Source organism: Nicotiana attenuata, unplaced genomic scaffold (genome assembly GCF_001879085.1).
Source record: "Nicotiana attenuata strain UT unplaced genomic scaffold, NIATTr2, whole genome shotgun sequence".
NCBI lineage: Eukaryota > Viridiplantae > Streptophyta > Magnoliopsida > Solanales > Solanaceae > Nicotiana > Nicotiana attenuata.
The window spans coordinates 153,232-175,907 of NW_017672068.1; the positions used below are offsets into that span (position 1 = coordinate 153,232).

The 22,676-nt window shown below is 39.2% G+C and overlaps 1 protein-coding gene across 1 annotated transcript in view; it reads right to left on the reverse strand.

Annotated features, from left to right (window-relative positions):
- Positions 1-22,676, reverse strand: part of LOC109211643 (brefeldin A-inhibited guanine nucleotide-exchange protein 5) — a 57,105-nt gene that overhangs the window by 12,933 nt on the left and 21,496 nt on the right. The window contains exons 8-25 of the mRNA XM_019375194.1: positions 22,414-22,620; positions 22,250-22,308; positions 22,075-22,144; positions 21,931-21,999; positions 16,075-16,197; positions 15,914-15,967; positions 15,744-15,826; positions 13,653-13,749; positions 13,436-13,534; positions 13,140-13,340; positions 12,874-12,984; positions 12,604-12,788; positions 11,305-11,931; positions 10,670-11,087; positions 9,316-9,555; positions 9,112-9,235; positions 8,856-9,004; positions 8,080-8,433 (exon numbers count right to left, since the gene is read on the reverse strand). Of these exons, the coding sequence (XP_019230739.1) occupies positions 8,080-8,433; positions 8,856-9,004; positions 9,112-9,235; positions 9,316-9,555; positions 10,670-11,087; positions 11,305-11,931; positions 12,604-12,788; positions 12,874-12,984; positions 13,140-13,340; positions 13,436-13,534; positions 13,653-13,749; positions 15,744-15,826; positions 15,914-15,967; positions 16,075-16,197; positions 21,931-21,999; positions 22,075-22,144; positions 22,250-22,308; positions 22,414-22,620 (3,270 nt within the window). The remainder of the gene's footprint in view (positions 1-8,079; positions 8,434-8,855; positions 9,005-9,111; positions 9,236-9,315; positions 9,556-10,669; positions 11,088-11,304; positions 11,932-12,603; positions 12,789-12,873; positions 12,985-13,139; positions 13,341-13,435; positions 13,535-13,652; positions 13,750-15,743; positions 15,827-15,913; positions 15,968-16,074; positions 16,198-21,930; positions 22,000-22,074; positions 22,145-22,249; positions 22,309-22,413; positions 22,621-22,676) is intronic.

Consider the following 22,676-nt stretch of genomic DNA (forward strand, 5'->3'; position numbering starts at 1 on the left):
AACTGAAACAGTAACACTTGACTGAAATTGAGGATGTATGTTTAAGCGTTGGGTAGATGTTAACTGATAAAGTTAAGTGTACTTCCAGAATCTACCAAATTAAGCAGTGATTGCTCTCGTACAACAGCCCTTACTTGCATGGTGTCTGCACCTTTTTTTACCTACAATGGCATGTAAAGAAATAGCATGTTCGGACTCAACTTCAGCGATAGCTTCCAGAATCCGTCAACTCCAGCCAAAAAAGTTTCTTATATAGATGCCCAACCGTGTAAGGGTCGTCACAATTATAACATAAGCCCTTTGCCCTTCGTTCTGCCATTTTTACTCTGGATAACAATTTTGCAAAAGGGGTTGATGAACTTACTTATTTTGCTTCTTTATTTCCCCCTAATGCAATGCTGTCCGTTGAAAGTGGAGGTGCAGAAGTTGCCATGTTGGGAGAAAAATTGTTCTTATTGCTCTGCCAAGCCCCTTTTTCGTGTCTTTACTTCCTTCAACATTATTTGTTTCTTTTCAAATGCCCTAGCTAAATTCATAGCATGAGCCAAATCTGTTGGGTTCTGTAGTTCCACATCTAGCCGGATGTAATCAGCCAACCCAACAGTGAACAAGCTTACTTGCTGATCAATGCGAACGTCCTTGCTTGCTCGTGCCAAGTATTCCTGGAACAATCGTCAGTATTCCTCAACTGAGTGTGTTTCAAGTTGACAGCTCTCCCAGGGGATTGCTTCGGGCAGGTGGTCCGAAACGGAGAGTGCAACAATCCTTCAATTCTACCCAACTCATGGAAGGATTCTCAATCTCTAGATGATGGTACCATAATTGTGCCTTACCTAGCATATGGAATGTAGCTAATCCCATCATGTCTTCCTCACGTGTATGATGATTAGAGAAAAACTTCTCGCATCGATGCATCCAAATTAACGAATTTGTAGAACCATCAAAAGTAGGAAAATCCAGTTTGGTATATCTGGGAACCAACCCAATTTTAGTAAGTGACTAAAAATTGGTTTGCTTCAATTGAGTTTGTCCCAAGTTGTGGCTGCTAGCAGTTCCATCAACGTCCTTATTAGTGCTACAATTCAGTCCAAAAATTAACTCCTCCAATTGAAGCGATAGTTTTTGCATCTGGCTACCCAACCTTCTCTCCACTTCCGCAACCCTAGCATCATTCACAACTTGTGCCTCTTGTAGATCAATTCTTCGTTCTTGCTAGAATCGCCCATCGTGTTTGATTCTGGTACCAATTTGTTAAGGTCCCATTGTATAGATCGTGTCATAGGGCGATTAACTGGAAAATTCAATTCAATGAATTTCCCTTTTTCCTTATTTTGATTCCTTATCTACCTATTGTGAATAAACAATCGAACTAGTCGAAGGGAGTTTGAAACCTTAGAGCTTGTTAGGGGAACTCTAATCCTCTGTAGTTTTCTAATAAAAGGTGGCTTAGGATTTTATTCTTTTTGTTTCCGTTAAATAGGACTAAACTTAGTACAAGATTAGGAAACCTATAATTTAGGCTTCTCAAAAACAGAAATATGTAGAGAAACCTATTCTAGAAGATAACTAAACAGAAACTAAATAACAACTAAAATAAAAGACCTGAGCCTATTGAAATACTCAATTTACTTATTGCGCCTAGCATAGACACGTCCCACAAATGAGTCCATAACATATAATCATGTCCTAAATTGACCTCCACACAGTCCCGCGAAATTATGGTTACTGAAGGTGACGAAATAGATCTAAAAAAACATGGAAGGAAATTTGTCTCAAAAAACCAACAATCTCTTGAAAAACACAGACATAAAAAAGAGTACAAAGGGAGAAAAAAATCATATAGGTGATACCAATTAGTTGGATTAAATTTTAGAGTACATCACTCTAGGTCCAATGTTTTCTAGGAGTCTTCTAGTCCCGTCAGACATTTATATGCTAGTAAAAATTATAGAGAACTTCTAGTACTTTTTTATATTTTTTTAAGGACTTAGATGGATGTAAATGGAGAAACATCAATAGTAAGGATTATAGCCGACCCCAACTTGCTTGGGATTGTTGTTGAATGTGAGATGTGATGCTTGTTTTTTATAAGGTAAATTGTATTAATCAAAAGGGAGAAAACTCTCGTATACAAGAAGTATACCAAAAAGTAGAGAATTTACATCAGAACATGATTCTTTACAAATGACGCCTATCTTATTCTATACAAGTAGGGGCTATATGAGTGCACCAAAAAGCGATCAAAGACAAAAGACTATTCTTAAGATGTGAAAAAGGAGACTCAATCCCCTCAAAAGCTTTCCTATTTCTCTCCCCCTAAACTATCCACATGAGAGCTAACGGGGCGAGCTTCCACGCCTTTTGCTTTCTTTTTCTACGGAAACCGGCCCAGCTATATAACATTTCCTTTACAGTGCTTGGCATCACCCATTGAACACCAAAAAGATTCAGGATTGCCCTCCACAAACCCGAGGACACAGGGCAATGCAACAAAAGATGATCAACTTCTTCCCCTGAGCTTTTACACATGTAGCACCAACTAACAAGTGTAATTCCTCTCTTTCGCAGATTTTCAGCAGTCAAGATTACTCCCCTCGACACTAGCCATGCAAAAAAGCACACCTTCGTGGGCGCCTTAGGAATCCAGATCGAGGAGTATGGAAAAGTGGCCTCCTCTCTCACAAACATACTCTGGTAAAAGAACTTTACGGTGAACAAACCATCGCCACGCAACCCCCATCTCCAAGAATCACAAGATGTATGGGGCATGTCTTGCCCATATAGCAGTGCCAACAAATCTTGGAGCTCCGCAATCTCCCAATATTGCATGTTCCTTCTAAATGAGAGGTCCCATACTACCCACCAATTCTTCATGATGTTCCTCCACATGCCACACCCGAAAGGTGCTGTGATCGCCTTGGTCCTCCAACCCCCTCCCGTGGAATCATACTTTTCTACTATGACCTCCCTCCAGAGAGCATGCTCTTCTACCCCGAATCTCCACAGTCACTTCCCCAATAAAGCTCTGTTGAATACGCTAAGATCTTTTACTCCAAGTCCACCCTACTTCTTTGGGGAAGTGACTATCTGCCAATTTACTAAATGAAACTTTCTATTTCCATCCGCCGCATGCCAAAGAAAATTCCTTTGAAGCCGCTCTAGTTTTTCTGTGATGCTCAGAGGAGCTTGCAACAGTGACAAGTAATAGGCGGGCATACTCAAGAAAGTGCTTTTAATAAGCACTTCCTTACCGCCTTTTGATAAGTACCGTTTCTGCCAGCCTACTAATCATTTTTCAACCCTTTCGATCACTGGATTCGAAACCGTAGTATCCTTATGCGAAGCGTCCAATGGGAAACTCAGGTAAGTAGTGGGAAGAGAGCCCATCTTACATCCAAGAACATAAGACAGAGCATCGATGTTAGCAACCTCACCCACCGGGAAAATCTCACACTTGCCGAGGTTGATATTGAGTCCTGATACTATCTGAAACCACAGCAGGACCTGCTTCAGGTAGGTCAACTGATCCATATTGGCATCACAGAAAACCAGGGTGTCACCCGCAAAAAGCAAATGAGAGACTCTTCGGGCACTGAACGCCCCGATCGGAGCTGAGAATCCTCTCAAGAAACCTCCGCCCGCCGCACGATCCATCATTTTACTCAGAGCATCCACCACTAGAATGAATAGCATGGGGGATAGGGAGTCACCTTGCCTGAGACCCCTGGAGCTGGCAAAGAAACCACGCGCGCTACCATTAACCAGGACAGAGAATTTGACGGAGGAAATGCATAACTTGATCCATCCCCTCCATCTTACCCCAAACCCCATCCGCATCATAATGAAATCCAGGAACTCTCAATTGACATGGTCGAAAGCCTTCTCAAGGTCCAACTTGCATGTAAGCGTCTATATTTTTCCTTCTGGAGTCTACAAGTTCATTTGCCACCAAAGCGGCGTCCAGGATCTGCCTACCTTCCACAAACACATTCTGGGGGGACGAAACAGACACGTCAAGAACCTTCTTGAGTCTATTGGGTAGCACTTTAGAAATAATCTTGCAAATGCTCCCCACGATACTAATAGGCTTGTAGTCTCTGATACAAGATGCACCTTAATAAAAAAAGCATTGATACTTCTCTCGAAAACACCATTCACGTGGAAGTATTCAATGGCTTCCATCAACTCCCCCTTAATGGTGTCCCAACAGAGCTGGAAGAAGGCCAAGGAGAAACCATCAAGCCCGGGGGCCTTATCACCAGCACAACTCGACACAGCCTCGTGCACCTCCTCCTCCTCGAAAGCCCTCTCTAGCCACTCACTGTCACCCTCCCCTATGTGGTTCACTGTCACCCTCCCCTATGTGGTTGAACTCTATTCCCCCAAAGTAGGCCTCCAACTAACTTCCTCTTTGTATAAGTTCTCATAAAATCCCACTATCGCCCCTTTTACCTCCTCCTTTCCCTCAATTCTCACCCCATCCACAACTAAGGACTCTATGAAGTTTCTCCTTCGATTTGCAACCACAACCCTGTGGAAAAACATGGTATTCGAATCCCCCTCCTTTAATCAGAGCGCCCTTGATTTTTGCCGCCAACTAGTCTTCTGAGCTATTGCTAACTCGACTATTTCCCTCTTAACCTCTACCCTCCCAAAAACTGCCTTATTCCACCTAATAATATCTCCCTTGAGCAATTTAAGTTTCTTCTAAAGACGGAATAAAGGTGACCCCGATACCCTGTAGCTTGTCCACCATTTTTTCACTTTGTCACCAAATCCTGGCACTTTCAACCACATGTTCTCGAATCGGAAAGCAGCACGCACCCCCCTCACTCTACATCCATCTAGCAAGATAGGCAAATGATCCGAAGTCAGCCTAGGTAAAGGAATCTGCAGCATATTCGGCACTAGCTCATCCCAAGAGGGCGATATCAGAAATCTATCAAGTCTAGACCTTGAGTTGGAATCCTCCGTCCTGGCCCAAGTAAACCTTTCCCCTAACAGAGAAAGGTCAATGAGAAAGTGATCATTGATGAAGTCAGAAAACTCCTCCATGGCCCTCGAAATCAGACTACACCCTAATCTCACCTCCGGGAATCTAATAATGTTAAAGTCTCCCCCTATAACCCATGGAATATCCCACTCCCCCATAACATTCACCAATTCCTCCCAGAAAGATACCTTGGACCATTCTCCTACCGGCCCGTACACTCCCCCAAATCCCCACTCTACCCCACTCACTCTATCTTTGACAAGAGCTGCTAAAAAAAAATCCCTTCTTAATCTCCTTTACCTCCAAGCATCTCTCATCCCACATAAGAAGAATGCCCCCGGCACTTCCCGCTACTGGGACCCAGTCATATTTCATCCAACTACCTCCCCAGACACTCCTCACAATCGCATCCGACAAAACTTCCATTTTCGTCTCCTGAAAACAAACTAGGTTGGCACCCCACTCTCTAACTCCCACTTTGATGATGGCCCTTGTTTGGGTCATTCATCCCCCACACATTCCATGAAAGAATCTTAACTTCCATAAGTAACAATATCCCCTCCCCCCCCCCCCCTAACCGAGCTCCCTTCCTCCCTATCACACACCTGGCCCCTTCTCTGGTACACCACCTTGACCCAACTCCCTCCCCGCACCATCATAAAAAGACTTCAAGATAGAGCATCTTACATTTCATTAGAAAAGTAAATCCCACGTACCTGTACTTTGAAAACATTTGTAGACAATCTTTTCAAAAATCACTTATTCTGAGTTGTTTTTACTGCTAATTTCTATGTGTTTCTTTTTTTTCCCAAACAGGTCCAATTTGCGTGTTATTGGAATTCAAGAGAACCACTACAATATTCTGGTCGAATATTCCCAATGATCATGTCTAATAAGTGAAATTTCCAACAAACTAGGAAACTTTCCATATTCATGTAGCTCAACTTCCGTATAAGGAGCTCTCTTGCATGCAGAGATTTTCTCTCCTCTCTTTGCTTTTCACATGGTATCAAAGTTTCAATGATCTTTGTAGAGACCCAATTAACGTTCTTACTGGAGGAGGCCTTACAGCATCGCCCAACCAAAGTTTCTCTCTTTATATAACATTACTATTCTGGTCCATTTCCTACCATGTTTTCCAGCATCTTTTTCCGGGGTTTATTCTACGTGCCTTATGCAACATGAATTGTCAAAGGCTAATGCTATCCTTCCACCTCATTTGACCCACAAGCAAATACTATACATTTGTCTAGTTATGAAACTATGTCAACCAACATATCACATTAGTAATATAAGTCAGTTGACAGGTCAAGTCAGTAGTCTACATTGTTCCAGTTAGAAGCCCACATCTTTTGAGTCAACAACCACTTCATCCCCATTAGTGTCATGTCCTTGTGCAGTAAAGAAACTACCATGGCCAAGCTAGCGTCATATCATCATACATGTCTTCAAGTTTGGTCATATCTCATGATTTCATGGTAGCGCCACGGCTTGGTCTTATGGCAACACCAAGTCAATTTTGTTCTGGCAATACTATTTCAATAATACTATCCAAAACTACTGTTCCTTCAACAGTAATTTTTTCCAACATACTCAACTTAAATTTCTGGTTTTTATTTGCAAACTGAAGTTGTTAGACCACCTTGAGTTTGACGGGACGTGCAATAGAAACTTGTTTTTGATAAAAAGCAAATGAATCTTTATAAACCGTAAAAACCAACGAAGTGGAACCTCCTCCATCAAAATCCACCTATGCACATGCCATTTATAATTGAAGGTGAATTTCCGTAAGTAGTGAGACCGCAAATTTGCCTAAGTCAAATAGGAACATGTATGTCCCTAGACATTCTAACGTTCTCAAGCAATTACGAGAGAGAAGTAAGCTTTTTGTTTTTTTTTTTTAGAAGGTAACAACTAGAGTGAAGTAAGCTTGAAGAACCCGAAATGATCAAAAGCGAATTAGTAGCTTTTGGAGTTAAGCACAAGCATCACAAATGGAACATGCTGCTAGCACAACCTTGATCTTGAGAGAAGGTGAATTTGGCTGTAGTAGCATGAATAATTCATTAGTAGTCATTGCGCAAGTAGCACTCCTTTCTTTCCAAGTTACAGCTCATGGCACTATTTATCGTGGTCAACAAAAGAGAAAAGCTTAAACTTTTCTTGTTCAAATTCATCTTCAACAGTTCTCGTAATACTATTCCAAAGCAATCCATGATATTCTATATGGATGGCAGGAAATTGTAGCAGATGTACAAAATTAAATTATGTTGTTTCCTTTGATCAGAAACTTAAGCATCTTCGACCAACACTTCAATAAGTAAGCAACTTAAGGTAAGCTACATATGGCTCACAAAATTAAAGACAACATTTCCCCGGGAAAGGGGCATAAGAAGGCCGAGTTTACAAGCAATCTATGTTCGCAAAGGTTGAGGTCCACCAAATGGGTACAAAGTACTTGGATTGACACATTAGTTTTGTTTTATAGATCAATTGGCACACCAGTAAAGCCTAGTAAAGTTTCAAATGTAACTAAGCTAGACGTTGGTTAATCGGGCAACATGCTTATCAAGTGATACAAATACTTGATTACACAATGAAGCAAACATCTAAATTGGAGAACGCTGGACAAAGGATATGATGCAAGTGCATGGTTACAATAGTCGAAAGGTATTAGATATCATACAAATGCTAAAGCATACTGGGAAGAGACAAAACAACACAGACATAAAAGGGGAAACACACCCGCATAGTACGATCTGGGAGATAACAAACGAGTTAGAAGATGCCAATCATACATTTCAGTAACACATACCCAAGTCATTTCGCAAATAATTACTCATTTAGACGGTCAGATATTGGACTTGACCACTTTATATGTAACAATTTAGGATAATCTAGCCTTCGGCTATGTTTCTCAGACTCTCCAAAAATGTCGCCGGGTGCGTGACGGCTCCTCCAAAAGTAGTGCATTTTTGGAGGATTGCGGCAGAATTTTGGAGAGTCTGCGCAACATAGGCCTTCAGAAGTTGCAGCTAATAAACATGATAGTAATATACCCATTCTTTAGCAAACAATCATCATACCTTGTAAAAAGTGTTGAACAGGTTGCACAGCAGTTGGAGTGAATGAATGCTACTTTCACGCGGCCATTCATCAGTAGAGCTCAGATTCTCTTTTCCAGCATGTCTTACATGATCAAAAATGGGAAATAGCACACGGTGGAAAATGTTCTCCCAAAACGTAGATGAAAATTTGCCACCTCTCTCGTTCAGCAAATCGAATAGGACCTCAAGTGCACAGTTTCTAACCTCTGGTCTAGGATCAGAGGTCAGATCAGATAGACCAGCAAGCATTGGGAACCAAAAATGCTCGGTGACATCATAAGTCACATCTTCACTGGTGTCAACGGGCTTCAAAGCACCACCGGGTATAAGGCCCTGAAATTCATTTCCACACCGAGTAAGATCAGCATAAACTTATGCAACTTCTATAGGGAATAACAGAGCATTGAAAACTCAACTGAGCGTTAAATCGCAAGCATGTGGACGGTTATCTAAAATAAGAGAAGATATCTACATATTACACCTGAAAAGAGTTATCAAAAATATCGCATGTATCCCATTTCTCATAATTAGATAAATTTTATTCATTTTAAAATAGCTAGACTTTCTGAGATACTCCACTATAGTAATTCTTACAACATTTTAAAATTTAAGGTTAATTTTCACAATTATCTTGGTTCCCGTTACGCAGAAAATCAGCTGGCATAAGCCATATTTACATACTTATAACAATAAATTGAAGACAAAATAACAAAGAAAATGGAATCGACAAGTAGGTGGAAGCTCGGATGACAAACCTCTGCAAGACGATCCTCACAAATGCGAAGTAGTGCAATTGCTTTCAAGCTGATTCTGTGAGAGGTCTTGTTATTTGCAAATCTGATCAAGCAATTGACACAGTCCATGAAGCAATCTCCAACTACTTGATCAAAGTGCTCCAATATAACTGCAAGATTATTTCAATGTTCAGACTACAACTAAATCTTCCATAATGGAATAGAAAAGTGAGAAACATACAGAAGAAATTTTAAAATAGAATGAACCGATCCATACCCTGCTCAACATTCTCAAAAGCACTTTCAACAATTGGCTCTAGATCATCATCTGCAGCAGCTGTGAATATCATGAACACACTTCGCCAACCAGACTTAATACTTCCTACCTTTGACTTTATCATCTGCTAACAAGTAGGAATTAGTATATTTTCAAACAAAAGTAAGACAAGAAACTAAGGAAAAAGAAATGAAGCACACATACTTGCACAATGCAATCCACAATGAGTCTCCTTATAGTTTCACTTCGACTGCTTCTCATAAGAACGACAAACGGTTTTAAAATATCATTCTGGAAGGTAAAATTGGCAAGTTCAGCGCGCTCCAAATACTTCATACCAAGTTGCCGAAGAGAATCTATGGCATACATAGCAACTTTTTCTTCAGGATGGCTCCCAGCAAAAATAAAATGAGTAGCCAGAACAGACCATATTCTTGCCCAAACCTGGAAAGACATTATAGACAACATATTAGGGAAATGCGAGGCGAATATCATCAATGAATTAATTCACTGGCACTTACAAAAACATGCACCATCTAGTTATCAATATTAAGCTGATTCCTATTGTGCCACAAGAGATGCAGCGCCGTAGCTAAATGAACTTCAAAGAATTAAGATATACTAGTCATCCAATTAGCTATTAGAGGTGGAAACACACCCACTTTTGCTCATAAGTCATAAGGTTCTTTACGAATCAAATAAATCAACTAATATTCAGAAAAGCAAATGTATACCAAATAGCTTTGCTGGTGCGAGGTAGCAAGTACCATATGGAATAGTCGAAGTGCAAGCAAGTCGGTGTGGACACCATTGCTAACAAAAGATATAAACTTTCTATTCAAATAAATTAATACTTGTTAAAAATGTTCCCGTCCATCATTTTTAGTTTACAACATTATCACTTTTATCAAAATAATTGCTTCCATTTCAAGTGGATTCCAAGCTAGTTGTTTCATGTTCCTGTTGTCTCTGCAAAATATATAAAGAAGTGCATAGCAGAAGAGTAAAATTGGTCCAATTTTCACTTTCTAACGTGTTAAAAAAAGATTGAAATGCATTGATGGCCCTACATTCGAGTGAGCTCCACTTTGGCACTTTGGCACTAATATAAATATATTGCACTCTTTTTCTGATAAGTAGAACAAATATATTACACTCCTGCAGAATAAAACAACCAAAGACACGTACAATCGTCACAAAATTCAAATATATATTCATTTGAAATAAGAAGACATGAAAAGAATAGATTAGAACTCTACATTGATGAGTATAATAAATTGTTGATTTTGTTAGTGACCCCTAAGTAAATCAAGGGCAAAGAGAATAATTCCACAAGCACAATAAATTACATATTTCTAATACATTTAAGTTTTAATATAATCATCCCTTGACCCACAATCTAGAACTGAACTAACCATTATTTGTCATTAGTGTTTTGTAGCACTAGGCAACAAGAGGTAAAGAGATGGATAACTAAATAGTACAACCAAATCACCTATCAGGTCAATGTCAAAAATTTACCCAACACTAGTAGCACTTAAATGGGTGGAGCTATTACCAATCGTATGCGAGCCATGTTGTAATAGCTGATCTCAACAAGTTTTTGCAAGCTGAAAACACGTGCAGGATATTGTCTTAATTCCTCAGCTGAGACTTTACACAAACCACTGAAAAATTCAACCACTGATTCACTGGGCAGTTTAACACTATTCACAAACACTTGCTCTGTAGGTTTTCCAGTCAACTCTCTAAGAGATTGAAGCAGAGCATCTCTGGAAATTTGGTTAGATCCTTGCATAACTGTTGCTGCCATTGAAGGATTAGTTACTACAAACTCAAGCCGGGAAATGCACTCAAGCACCGCAATCCATGTATCTTGCAAAGCTTCAGCATCTGAATCACATATAGCCAACAGAGTCCGTAGTGCTTCCACATTTTTACTTTTCATATCCCTTGGTACATGTAAAAGATTAAGTCTGCAATGAAAGTGCAAAAGCTGTTTCAATATCTAATCTGGAAAGCATAAATTTTATCTTCCTCCATCACCAAATCCACTCCACCTGACCCTGCCCAGAATCTAGAAGACAAAAAAGCTAACTTTGGGAATTAAATACTAACTTGGTCCAAGCAGCCTTGATTATAACTCTTTATTATACTGAAAGAGTGAAATTAACAGACACGGCCAAAGATTACCTAAGAAGAGTCGTCAAAAATGCATATCGCATGGTGTCCATTCCAAGAACATGTGTGATGTGTATTCCGGCTTTAAATCCTTCCATGCAAACACCAACACGTGCTTTATTATCTCCTTCCTCCATAAGAACAGCTAAAGTGGCAAGCAGCGGCCACCCTAGAGCTTCAATCATTGGACGTACAAGTTTGATATTATGTGAAGTATAAAAGACTCCTCTTTTTCCTGCTTGATTTCGGAAAATAGCCTGTGTTTGCTTGATGATAGCCTCGCTTTCGGATTTTGGGTCAATTGAAGATCTGCTTCTAGGCAGTGCAAGATTGAGAATATTGACAAGGCGTCCTCTCTCCTCAGATTCAGGCTTCTGCTTGCTACTTTTCGCGAGGCCAGTGGGATCATCTTTCAGCTTTATCTCCTCTTTAACAATTGAATCATAGATCTCCTCCAAAAGTTCCTTTGGAGCACAATCTTCTGCTTCATCAGTGGCATTCATACGTACAAAATCATCCTTTGACATTTTTGGCCAGACCATCGGGTTGTGAGCATCAGTATTCAGCATTATAACTGCATATGCTAGAACATACGCCGTGTCTGCATTCTTGAATAGACCAGGATTATCTGCACAGTAACTGTCAATAGACATCGTCATGAGTGATAGATATGGATTACCAGAGCAAGTAACTTATCCATCACGTGTTTCAGAAACACCTTTTACAGAAACCAAGTGGCTAAGTATATACCAGTTTCAAATCCTCATCTAGAATGAACAGCTTTGATCATTGGCACTTACTTTGATCATTGGCACTTATTTTCCCCAATTTTTGCTACTCAACATGACATAAATTCAGATACATGTTTGTCCACAAAAATAGTTCTAATCTCTAACCCTTATGCCACAAAGGACAACCACAACATCAACGTTTCTAGAAAAGTTTTTTCTTTTGATAAATGACAAGGTTTGTTACTTGTTTACTGCACTAGGCAGAACTCCATAGATCAGTTTATTTGAGGAATCAAACATGATGCAGAAGGAGATCCATATTTCTTCAAGACAAAAAGTATGAGCTGGCGAAGAGATCAATCATGTTCAAAGACTCTCAATTACTTTGTTTTTTTTGTTTATCCTCTGCAGTCCTATCTTGTTAGTGGTTACTCATCTTTCAAACGTATATCACAGAAGGACAATATATCAAAGATTGAAAAACAGGGACAAATTCACACTGCTCGGCAAACATGTGCATAATGTATTCAGAAAAGGACAACATCTTAATGATATTGGGAACTTCAAATAAATGCCTTACCGCTCTGCGAACTTTTCCATAATGCGATCTATCTTCTGAGCTTCCCCTGGAAGCCGAAACCCTTTAAGAAACTCACGAATTGCCAAATCAAATTTCATTCCAGAAAAATTCATTGAGTCAACATAAGCATGCATGACAGCAACAGGAAACTCCTCATGCTGGCCCAAGTAGTCACCAATCATACCCTGAAACTCCAGTATAGTTAGAATTTCTATTCAAGTCAATTAAAAGGCAAAATGGGAACACAAAGGACATTGATGATACTTTTACCTTGTCCAAGCTAGGAGTACTTCTGAGAAATTGAGCAACTGAAGTAGGTGAGTTTTCAACCAGCCCATTTGATATTAGATGTTCAATTCCCTTAGTGGGTTTTCGATTGAACTGCATTATTTAGAAGAAACCAAACACTAATAGTCCAGCCCAAGCACATACCAGTATGCAAAACGCAGCAAAATAGATACTTTATCCAAATAGATAGTAAAACAGCAGCCTCAAAGGCTGATAATTTTCGGTGAGAATTGGCCAAAAAGACATACTTCAGATATAGCTGCTTCAACAGTAGATTTGTGGGCCTTCAATTTCTCAAAGTTACTAGGTAAATCATCCACGTCTCTCATCTTATCAGGGTCTCCTTTTGAAGTTTCTTCTTCAGAAGACTGATTCCTGTTGTGCAGCCTTTCTAACTCTGTCCAACACTTCTCCCAGTCGACAAGAGATTTTAGCACATTTACAAGACACTGTAAAGGACGAGATCAGAAACGAAAGTGTAAGGGTTAAGTATAATATTGAAATTCCACCGATAACTCAAGAAGAAGGTATTATAAAGAGATGCCTGAAGAGAAGATGCTTTGATTGATGCTATCTGGGATGTAGCAACTGAACTTGGCTCAGTATTTTGTGTCCCTTGTGCAATTTTAGATAATGTGGTAACCTATAACAGAAACACATAGAGGGAGGATATTTAGTTCATACAGTTGTTACAAAACAAAGATATAGCAAAGCCAACCTCTTTCAGAGAAAGAAATAGAGAGAGAGAGAGAGAGAGAGACCATTCGTTCAAACAAATTAGGTGCTTGGAGATCACAATCATAGTTCACATAAAGGTCAACAAGCATCTGAGGATTCTTGCAAACTTTCTCTAGCATCCTGTAAAAACAGTTACGACAAAGACTTTAATGTTGTTGTACTAGTTTGCATGCATGTGGTTATTAACACAAGAACAAGGTAATCCATCTATCTATTTTGTTTAATAATGGCACGAGATTTTTTTCCTGGGTGCTAAACAAAAGATATTAATTTGAATAGCTTTAAACAACAGTGTAGATGAGCTGATATGTTTATATGGATAAACTGAATTCTGATTGTTTGGTAACAAATTAATTTCTGATTGTCTGATTATCATCTTTATCAGGGAATCTATTATCTTTTGCTATTGATTAAGCTTATTAAAATGGCAAAGAAGCTGACCATGTGTTATGTCTACTAAGAAACAACACATGATCTAAAATCTTCAAGTAAGCAGAAAATATGGAAATGATATCTTGTGGTGCAGTAGATAATGGAGAAGATTCTTAATGGCAAAGAAGAAAGGATAAATACCAAAAGCATTATATTTCCCATGTAAATCTACACAGCATGGGGAAGTGAATCTACAAAAGGCTGACTCGTTTCGTCTGAGCCATGAGGCATAAAGTAACTAGAGAAACTCTTTAGAGGCTCATACTTACAAATATAGTTGAACTTCCTCAAATATTTTGAGTTAAAAAGATTGCTAAATTTACACTTTTGACTTGTCAAAATTTTTTAAAAAGAAAACTCAAGTGCTAACTCTAAACACTATAGTATGACTATAACTGCTTAATTGCTACTAATAATCACTTCAACTTATCAAAAAACAGAAAAAACCTAAGCCCTAGCTCGAAACAATAATAAAACATATAAACATTACAAAACAATATAAAACCTTGAAATCCCAACCTAAATATACAGGTTGAATCAGACCTCTAAATTTCTACTTCTATACCGCAAACCAGACGTAGCCCGCTTATATGATGTGTCTTTTTTTTTTCTTTTACGTGTTTGAATGGAAGTGTACACATTATCTTGGATAAGATTTCAGTCACAGGCCAGTTTTTTTCACAAATCCCGAATATTAACTTTTTGTACAAGTATGGCATTCGGGGTGTAATCATGATTATAGAAGTTATATATTTGATGGCACCACACCAGGTACATGCATCCTGTGAGCACAAATATACATCAAACAAAGGTGAAAGGAGTTCTCCACTCCGTCAAAGGCTCCTGTCCGGCTCCCTCCAAACTATCCACGTGGTAGCACGCAAAGCCAGCAACTACATTTGGCATCTCTACTGGTATGATATCAAGAATGTATTTCTCCAAGGTAACATTTAAGGAAGAGGTCTATATGGAGCAACCATCTAACTTTGTGTCTAAGGAAAGAACGGTCTAGTATGTGAAGGCAACGGTCACTCCATAATTTGAAAGAGTCTAGGTTGGATATTTCAATTCTGTGGTTCAGAAAAGTTTGGATCAGACCATTTTATATCAACACTCTACACAAGGTCGGTTTCCGTACGTTGTTGTTTGTGTACATGAGAGTTATTACAGGAGATGACCAAGAAAGTTTGATACACCAAGGCACTTTACTCACTTCCAGATCAAAGACCTTGGAACAACTAAATACTTTTTGGACATATCAGGAAATCTGGTATGCTCATCTCATAAGAGAAATATGCTCTGGACATCATAAAGGAAACCAACATGATTGAGCATCTGTCAATTGACTCGCCTATGGAGCCTAATGTCAAGCTCCTTTCGAGACGAGAACCTTTAGTGTACATCCAAGCTGCTATGGGAGATTGGATGGTAAGTTGAACTATTACATCTCTGAATATATTTTTTCTACTTTAGTGTTGTCAGTCAAGTTTAGCAACATCATTGTGTTGTCCTTCAAATGTATAAAGGTCATAAACAACATGAAAATTGAGAATACTGAGTATCCCGCGCATAGTTTGGTGTAAATCTATCTATTGGAAAAAGGAAAAGGCACAATGAGGTTAATAAATCAAGTATAACAGTTATGTAATTAGAAACTATTCTCATTTAAACAAAAATCATACCGTGGAACACTTATTTTCGCATTCAGATCTGTGCCATCCAGTGGACGTAGGACAATTAAGGGAAAGAAAATGCCAATTTCACCCTGAAAATAAATTTTTTAATTTGCAAACCTCTCAAAATTTTGAAATATATACCTCAATCTTCAATAGGAAGTGCATACACAGCATACCTTGAGACATTCCCTGAATCGCAACAAAAGGACGGAGAAAATTCCTGTAGCATACTGTCAAATTATGTGCACAACTATTAGTGATTTAAACATCGAAGAGTCCAAAAGAAAAAAGACATCAAAAGCATGGGCGCATAGTTTCAGAAAGCAAAATTTCTAACCTGGAATATGGTAGGTGATTGTGAAACTGATGCCCTTAGTAAAACATATGAAAGATAAGCCTTGACAGAGTCCATAAACTGAAAGTTTTTCGTGAAAGAGTCACTAACTCCCTCCAAAAGACCCTGCAAATTAGATTATGCAAAATATTTAGTGGAAGACGAGGAATCCTGTCAACTGCACCTAAGAGGTCAAGGGTATGACGTTAAGATTGACACTGGAACGGATCTTGGTGATGAGGAAATAGACAACAAGATGGAACAGAAGATGCCAACATTTATACAAGAAAAATGCTTTAAAAAGATATCCAGTAAAACGTACTTAGGGCTAGAAAAGCATTTTGAAGGTCGCCAATAACATCGGAACCAAATTAAACCAATTTGACAGCCTTTCCAGTGATACTTGATTTTAAAAATGGAAAAAGTATTTGGTGAATTTACAGCAAATCCTAGTTATATTCTCTGAAATTTTTTCAGATAAGTCAACCACCAACTCCTAGTTTCCTAAGTAGATCAAAGAACTGAATATATGAGAATGTTTTTCTTTTTTCCTTTTTATATTTAGGACTACGAACTAACATATTCCCAGCTTCAAACAAGATAGCAATTGTGTTAAACCGCTTTCACTTTACAACTTCAAGCCTTCGCTTCTCATGTTGTGCAGTTTGGAGTTCATCGCCTTACTGCTCTGGTTCGCTTCAGAATGGACAACTGCAGCTTTTCTGATTTTCTTTTAGGGACTTGATTTGCTAGCCTTGAATTGGTTATGGAAAATGGAGAGCCCAATCTATCACTCTAGATTTGGTTTTGTGTAGCTAATAATAGAAACACAAAAGAGAGACTGAATGAACTATAACATTCCAACAACAGGTTGCGTTAAATAATTAATATTTTCTTAATGTTTCTAGTGTTAGTGGTGACATAACTACACTACTACAGTAAGTTGCCTAGTTATTTCTGGTCTATCTCCAGCGAGCTTTAGATTGCAAACGCTGTTTTTACAAGTTTTTAGGCAATGTCTGTTCTGACGATTTCAAAAAATGAGTTTGCAAACTCAACTTTCATATTTTCAGAACAAAATTGCACGTTAACTTAAACCTAGTGTACCCAACATGAAATGTGATCAAAAAGCATGATATGCCCATCGAGACTGAAATGAGCTATAGGGGAGTGTTAAATAGTTAGTAATATATAGTGTCCCACATTGGGAATTAGATACCTATTATTATATAATCACTGTATATAAATAGGGCATTATACAACACTTTAGATATAATTAGAGGTGGCAAAATGGTTAAAAGAAAACAGTTATCCACCCATATTATCCATCAAGAAATGGGTTGGATAATGAACCATTTAAAAACGGGTCGAATATGGATAAAGAACCATATTATCCACTTAGAAAATGGCTAACCAAATGGATAACCAATGGATAACTAATGTATTTAACTTTTACATTTGTAAAGCCTCAAATTGGAGTTCCTCAAGTTTGGAAGACTAGGAATTCTCTCATGAGTGATCATATTTAAGAAGCCAGGGATAATATGGATATCCATATTATCCGCCGGAAAAACCCGTTTTTATCCGTCTCAAATACGGGTCGGGTCGGATAATTTATCTGTTTTTTAAATTACCCGTTTTGTCCCGCTCATATCCGACCCGACCCGCCCGTTTGCCGCCCCAAGGCATAATTAATAAACTTTTCCGTGTTATAATTCTCACATGGTATCAGAGCACCCGTGAGAAACTCCGGAAAAGATCGGACAGTCGTTGTGCATCAACTTCCGGTGACTTTATTTAGATCTGATTGTGTCACTTCCTTTTTGGTGAGTGTTGTGCTAAAACCAACACCACCAACATGCTAGGAAGGCTCCGGCGACCAAAGCCCAAGAAACCATTCCGGCAGAAGACCTGTCACACGCCGTCACGCGCCGTCACGCGCGGCCAAAACCTCTGGCGCCGGCAACGCGTCTGCCACACGCGTTGGCACGTGAGCCCTTTTCCAGCCAATTTTTGGCGAAACTCCTTTGGGACAGTTGGCTCGCGAGGTGATTCCGAGCCTACCAGTCCAAGTTACACCAAATTCCGACAACTTCTTGTATTTGCCGACAACTATTTGCAGATTCCGACGACGGTTCAGTTTCCGGCGAGAAACTGTGTTTTTCTTCACTATTCCTTTGAGCTTTTTATTGTTCTTCATCGTTTGTGCTATTTGGTCCAACAATGTCTTTGGGACTTGGTGTTTTTGGTTCTAAAAGCACGGGTTCTAGAAATTCAAGTTTGATGATTACTTCGGAACCCTTAATGGGAAGTTCAAACTACTTAGACTGGGCTTCTTCGGTTGAGTTGTGGTGCAAGGGTCAAGGTGTTCAAGATCACCTAGCCAAGAAGACTAGTGATGGAGATGAAAAGGCCAAAGCACTCTGGGAGAAATTTGATGTTCAATTATGTAGTTTGTTGTGGCGATCGATTAATTCCAAGATAATGCCTTTGTTTCGTCCATTCCAGACATGATATTCAGTTTAGGAGAAGGCGCGTACTTTATACACTAATGACATCTCGTTTTTATGATGTGATATTTCGGATGACAAACTTAAAGAAACAGGAATTGGATATGTCTACCTACTTGGGACAGGTGCAGGTAGTTATGGAGGAATTTGAGAAGTTGATATCAGTCACTGCTAGTATTGAAAAATAACAAAAGCAACCATAGAAATGTTTCTAGTTCTTACACTTGCTGGACAGCCTAATGACCTTGACTCGGTGAGAGACCAAATTTTGGCTAGTCCTTCGGTCCCTAACTATTCTCTCGATTGCTCCGTCTTGCTGCGCCACCCAGTCACACAATGGTCTCACCACCAACTGTTGATTCTCTATTCTCGCATCTCAGAAAATGGAAAATCAGACATCTCAAGCTATAGAGAATTGACGAGGAGGAGGTCGTTTTGGGAGATCTCGACCCAATTGTTCTTATTATAATAAACTTGAACACACTCGTGAAGTGTGCTATTCTTTACATGGTCGACCACCTAGAAACGCTCATATTGCTCAAACTGAGACTACAGGTAATCAGGGATTTTCTCTATCTAAAGGGGAATATAATGAGTTCCTTCCGTATCGACCAAGTAAGCAGACAACTCCACAAGTAACCTCGGTTGCTCAGACTGATACTCTTGTTGCTGATAATTCTTTTGCTTGTGTTTCTCAGTCTAGTACTCTTGGACCGTGGGTCATGGACTCAAGAGCTTCTGATCATATCTCGGGTAATAAATCACTTTTGTCGAATATTATGTATTCACAATCTCCTCCTACATCCCCAGTCACAAGGCCATCACTCTTGACTTATCATCGTCGTCTACGTCTAGCATCAGGCCTAGATGATTCACGTCCTGCATCAAATTCTGCACCTACTGTGGACTTGTCTCATCCTAGTCCACCAATTGCACTCCGAAAAGGTGTACGATCCACACTTAATCCTAATCCCCATTATGTCGGTTTAAGTTACCATCGCCTGTCATCACCTTATTATGCTTTTTATCATCTTTGTCCACCCTTTCCATCCCTAAGTCTACAGGTGAGGCACTCTATCTTTCAGGATGGTGACATGCTATGGTTGACGAGATGTCTGCTTTACATGCAAGTGGCAATTGGGAGCTTGTTCCTCTTCCTTAAGGTAAGTCTACTGTTGGTTGTCGTTAGGTTTATGCAGTTAAAGTCAGCCGGGATGGCCAGGTTGATTGGCTTAAGGCTCATCTTGTTGAAAAAGGGTACACCCAGATATTTGGGCTTGATTATAGCGACACTTTCTCTCCCGTGGCTAAAGTAGCATTTGTTTCCCTCTTTTTGTCTATGGATGTTGTTCGGTTTAAGTTAGACATTAAGAATGTTTTTCTCCACGGTGATCTTGAGGAAAAAGTTTATATGGAGCAACTGTCTGGTTTTGTTGCTAAGGGGGAGTCTAGTGGTCTTGTATGCCGATTTTGCAGGTCACCTCTATGGTTTGACACAATCTTCTCGAGCTAGGTTTGGTAAGTTCAGCCAGTGTTATCAAAGGCGCGCTTAAGCACTAAAGCGAGGCTCAAAACAAGTTGAGCGCTTCGCCTCGCTCAGCGGACGCTTTAGTGTTATCATCAAGGCTCTAAGGCATACTTTTCCTAGCCAGTTAGTGTAATCCAGAAAAGTCAACACTAAACAATTGATATTTCACTTTATCGTAAATTTCTTCAATTTCTTTGTCCATATATTTGGTATTCATGTTTATAGATATTAGTCTTGGACTACACATACATATTTGTATTTTTTTTCCAATTGCGGCTTTCTTCATTAAAGCCTACGCTTTGTTTGCGCTTAAAGCCCCAACAAACCTTAGAGCTTTTATGGCGCTTTTCACCTTTAATAACACCGAGTTCAGCACATTTATTCAGGAGTTCGGCATGACTCGTAGTGAAGCTGATCACTCTGTGTTTTATCGGCATTCTGCTCCTAATCAATGTATTTATCTGGTGGTTTATGTTGATGATATTGTTATCACTGGCAATGATCAGGATGGTATTACCAATCTGAAGCAGCATCTCTTTCAGCACTTTCAGACTAAGGATTTGGGCAGATTCAAGTATTTTCTAGGTATTGTGGTCGCTCAGTCTAGTTCGGGTACTGTTATTTCAAAGCTGAAGTATGCCTTAGACATTCTTGAGAAGACAGGAATGATGGGTTGCAGACCTGTTGGCACTCCTATAGATCCGAATGCTAAGAATCTGCCAAGAAAGGGGGAGCCTCTTAGCGATCCTGCGAGATATAGGAGGTTGGTTCGTAAAATGAATTACCTCACAGTGACTAGACTTGACTTTTTTTTTCCTGTGAGTGTGTAAGTCAGTTTATGGATTCTCCCTATGATAGTCACTGGGATGTAGTTGTCCGCATTCTTCAGTATATAAAGTCAGCTCCAGGCAAAGGATTACTATTCGAGGATCGAGGCCACGAGCAGATTATTGGGTACACAAATGCTGATTGGGTAGGATCACCTTCTGATAAACGTTCTACGTCTGGATATTATGTTCTAGTAGAAAGTAATTTGGTCTCTTGGAAGAGCAAGAAACAGAATGTAGTTGCTCGATCTAGTGCTGAAACAAAATATCGGGCCATGGCTATGGTAATGTGTGAGCTAGTTTGGGTCAAGTTGTTGCTCAAGGAGTTGAAGTTTGGAGAAATCAGCAAGATGGAACTGGTGTGTGATAATCAAGTTGCTCTTCATATTGCGTCAAATCCGGTGTTCCATGAGAGGACTAAACACATTGAGATCGACTGTCACTTTGTCAGAGATACTCTCAGGAGATACTGTTACAAAGTTTGTGAAGTCAAATGATCAGCTTGCAGATGTTTTTACTAGGTCTCTTACTGGTTCTCGTATTAGTTACATCTGTAACAAGCTCGGTATATATGATTTATGTGCCAGCTTTAGGGGGAGTGTTAAATAGTTAGTAATATATAGTATCACACATCGAGAAGTAGATACCTATTATTATGTAATCACTGTATATAAATAGGGTATAGTACAACACTTTAGACATAATTAATAAAACTTTGCCGTGTTATACTCCTTGCTACTTTCTTGACAAAGATCATCATTTTTTTAGTTTTTAATCGTTGATAAGTTCAACATCTACAGTAATTAAGGGCATTTTTAGTAGTTATTGTACAGTGCAATACAGTCAAACCAAGCAAGAAAAATGTTATTAACAACTATAAAGAATACAATCTATCCAAACATCATTTCAAACACCACAATAAAATACAATATAAAACGATACATTGGGAAACGATAGGAAACAACGATCAAACATGCCGTAAAAGAATGCTTACCTGAAGTAGCTCCAAGGACAAAATGCGTGTCTTAACAGTAACTTCATCATTGTCTTCCTTTATGCCCATCTGCAAACTCGTTTCTATCAAAACAAAGTCCACAGATTTCCTAATTACCTTGCATCAATAACAAGTCATGCAAACCTTGCAAAGGGTTCGGAAAAGAAGTAAGGCATCATGCTGTCCAGGACTCATGCTTTCGAGCTCAATTCCTCTGGTTAAAGTTATAAATTGTCATACAATTTGTAAAATGTAGTTAAACATCACCGCAAAACATGTTTGCTTTATAAGAATCATGTCCTCAACCCTGAATGCATACCTTGTGACCTTTTCACCATCTTCAAGCTGCACGGCTTTCTCGAGAGCAGCCTCTAAACCCTGTATTCCAATGAGAAATTATAATAGGTACTTATCATAAGCTTTTACATGACAATACTGTAATGGCGTTAGTAAGAATGAAGTTTCAGATAGTATGCAAAACACCTTAATATCAGCACCACCAACGAAACTCTGAAGTTCCTCAACTGATGCAACAGATGTATCTTTAGCCTGAATAATGTTAGCTGCATCTTCTCCTTGTGTAATTTCTTCATTTTCCGGATCATTACATGACACTTTCTCAACCTTTACGTTTGACCCATTAGTATCAGTAGTTTCTTGGTGAGCAACAGATCCAGATGAACTAGAAACCTGAATTGCAAGAAGTTATTAAGGGTCTATACAGGAAATTCATGGTTCCCCATCCC